Here is a 2,506-nt window from a genome sequence, read left to right as displayed (position 1 = left end):
GGCTCTGGTTGTTGACAGTGAGAGATCTGCTCATCTAATGTGTTAGCAGTAAAGAAGGTTAGTGGGACACAGGAAAACTACTTTCTTACCCAGCTGTCTTCCCAGTGAGGCTCTTTCAGCCATTTCAGTAGATGGGTAAATCACATTTCCCCATTTATTAGACAAAAAAAGATCCCAGAATCAGTCCATGCTGTTACCGAAGCAAGAAATGTCTCCGCATTTGTTTTTCCTCCAGTGCATCGTCCCTGAGATCTTCTCCTGAAGATCTGAAACATGGCATGTATTGACTTACTTTTAACTCCACAGTAAGACCTGAACTTTCATGGAAAGCAGATTGGCCCCATTCTGCAGATTCTTACAAAGCTCAAGGTCAATAGGTTTCAAAGATGGATGAGCTGAATTAAATCATTTGGGGGTTATTGATTCGAGGATTAAACAGAAGAGGTGTTATTTTAATGCTTATATTACTTTATTTTGAAAACATGATTTTTTTTTTCCCCCTGTTCATTTTCTACAGAAACGTTCCAGAGGTCAAGTGCTATTCGACAAAGTGTGCGAGCATCTGAACCTTTTGGAAAAAGACTACTTCGGGCTAACATACAGAGACACAGAAAACCAAAAGGTAACCCGCAAAAATGTAGCTGGCCTTTGGCATGTGGGCATTGGAGCTCCCTGAGATACCCTCCAGACAGTTGCAAACAGTCCAGAAGTTGTTTTTGTCTTCTTTTCCAGGTTCCATAGACATAATCTTGAGCTATTGTTTTTAGTAACTCTCTACCTCTCAAGAGCATCCCCTGTGTTTCCCTGGCTTCTCTCTGTGTTGACTATATATGACATGAAAGAAGTTAATCGTATAGCTGGTTCTCTTTCTAGTATGATTTATTTCATTACTGCCATGGATGAAAGTCAGATTTACATTCATAGATACACTACTAAACTTATGATACTAAAATACGGCTTAATAATACTGTGGTTGGGATACAGATAGGCAGGAGTTGATGGACTGCTCCTGCTAACTGTTAAGATAAAGCAAGGCTTTAAGTCGTTACTTGCTTTATCTGAGTGTTGATGTTGATTTGGCTAAAGACATAAGTGTTCAGAAGCAGTTGGCAGCAATAGTGAATCACATCCTGCTTGTCTGCATCTCAACTTCAGTATTTAATAAGCTGTGTATTAACAGTGTTCAGGATGATCTAATGTGCAGGTGATACACATATTGTTTCGGACACGTTACGATGAAAGAGAGAGTATCAAAGGATAATTTAAAATATGCTCTGTGTTTTTGGCGGTTTAAGATAAATGAAAGAAACCAGTACCAAAACTTGTTAGCAATATGTGTCTTAGGCCAGCAGAGCTCCAGGGTGAAGGTATTTTGTGCTTCGCATGCCTTGAAAGGTCTTCCCTGGTGAAGCTGGAGCTATTACTGATTCTTTGGCTGTTTATGCCTTGTGAGAACAACAGTTATATTTTCTAGGCTCCCCTTTGTTTCAGTTCTATATGATATAAAATAAATCAGTCCTTTTTTCTCTCTTTTTCCCTTTCTTTACAGACTTCTAAATATAAGGATTTTGTTTCTGATTCAGAAAAATCACTTAAGCAGACGCTTTGTCCATGCCAGTGCAAGATAACACTTCAGCGTATGCTTAGTTTTGAGTTGTGGTAAAAGTCAGGCAGGTGTTTAAGTGCATTTCCAGAGAGGTGTGCTTTCTGGTAGCGGAAGGAGGAGAATGTTTTCATTATTAACAGGTGGTTTAGAAGTACTAAACGTTTACAGATTGCCAGTTACTTTACAGAGCTAAATAGCTAAAAGAATACTCCTTGCCACCCCGTTTATTGATCAATAACATACATATTTTTAACGTCAAAGTACTTAGTAATTCACCTCCATCCTCTGCCAGATAACGTCCAGCCAGACGATACACACACCCGCGTCGCGTGTCACCTGAAAGCAGAAATCCTGCTGCATCTTTAATTTCTTGGTGCATGGTGTGCTTCGTGCGCAGCGGTGGCTGGAGCTGTTCAGGCTCATGTTTTGCACCGCAGACCAGGTTTGGACAGCTGCAGACTGGCTGTTTTTGTTCGGGGCGGGGGGGTGGATTGTGGTGTTCTGCTCGTTTGATATTGCTTTAGTATTTTCTTTTCTCTGATACGTTTGTTTATCTTTCTTTGGAGAAAGTGGAACTTTCCTAGGGGAAGCGAACTTTTTGTTCTGGGCTGTGACATGCGTTTTAAATACTAATTTGATGCTATTAGAGGACAAGTTAGAAGCGTGGGGCCTGCCCGGTCCCGAGAGACAGGCGCGGAGCAGGCTGCTCTATTAATTGTAAGCTCTGGCCGCAGCAGCGACACCGAGAGACCCCGAGCTGCTGTGCGACTCCCCCGGTGGAATTTCATCTGCCCCTTGGCGTCCATGGAGCAGTAACTATCGCCGTGGCAATTCCCCATCGCCTCGGCGGGGGTTTTGCCTCGCGTAGTCGGCGGGCTCTGCGCCGGGGCGGCCCCGGAG

General features: G+C 42.8%; 1 protein-coding gene across 1 annotated transcript in view; it reads left to right on the top strand.

Annotated features, from left to right (window-relative positions):
• Nucleotides 1-517: 517 nt before the first annotated feature.
• The window catches only part of LOC104621975 (band 4.1-like protein 3), a gene marked incomplete at both ends in the record, with an annotated part of 18,470 nt that continues 16,481 nt past the window's right edge, over nt 518-2,506 (top strand). Inside the window, one exon of the mRNA XM_010288614.1 lies at nt 518-622. Coding sequence (XP_010286916.1) covers nt 518-622 — 105 coding nt within the window. The remainder of the gene's footprint in view (nt 623-2,506) is intronic.

This window comes from Phaethon lepturus, unplaced genomic scaffold, assembly GCF_000687285.1.
Source record: "Phaethon lepturus isolate BGI_N335 unplaced genomic scaffold, ASM68728v1 scaffold13456, whole genome shotgun sequence".
Lineage (NCBI taxonomy): Eukaryota > Metazoa > Chordata > Aves > Phaethontiformes > Phaethontidae > Phaethon > Phaethon lepturus.
This window is presented reverse-complemented; position numbering and strand designations above follow the sequence as displayed.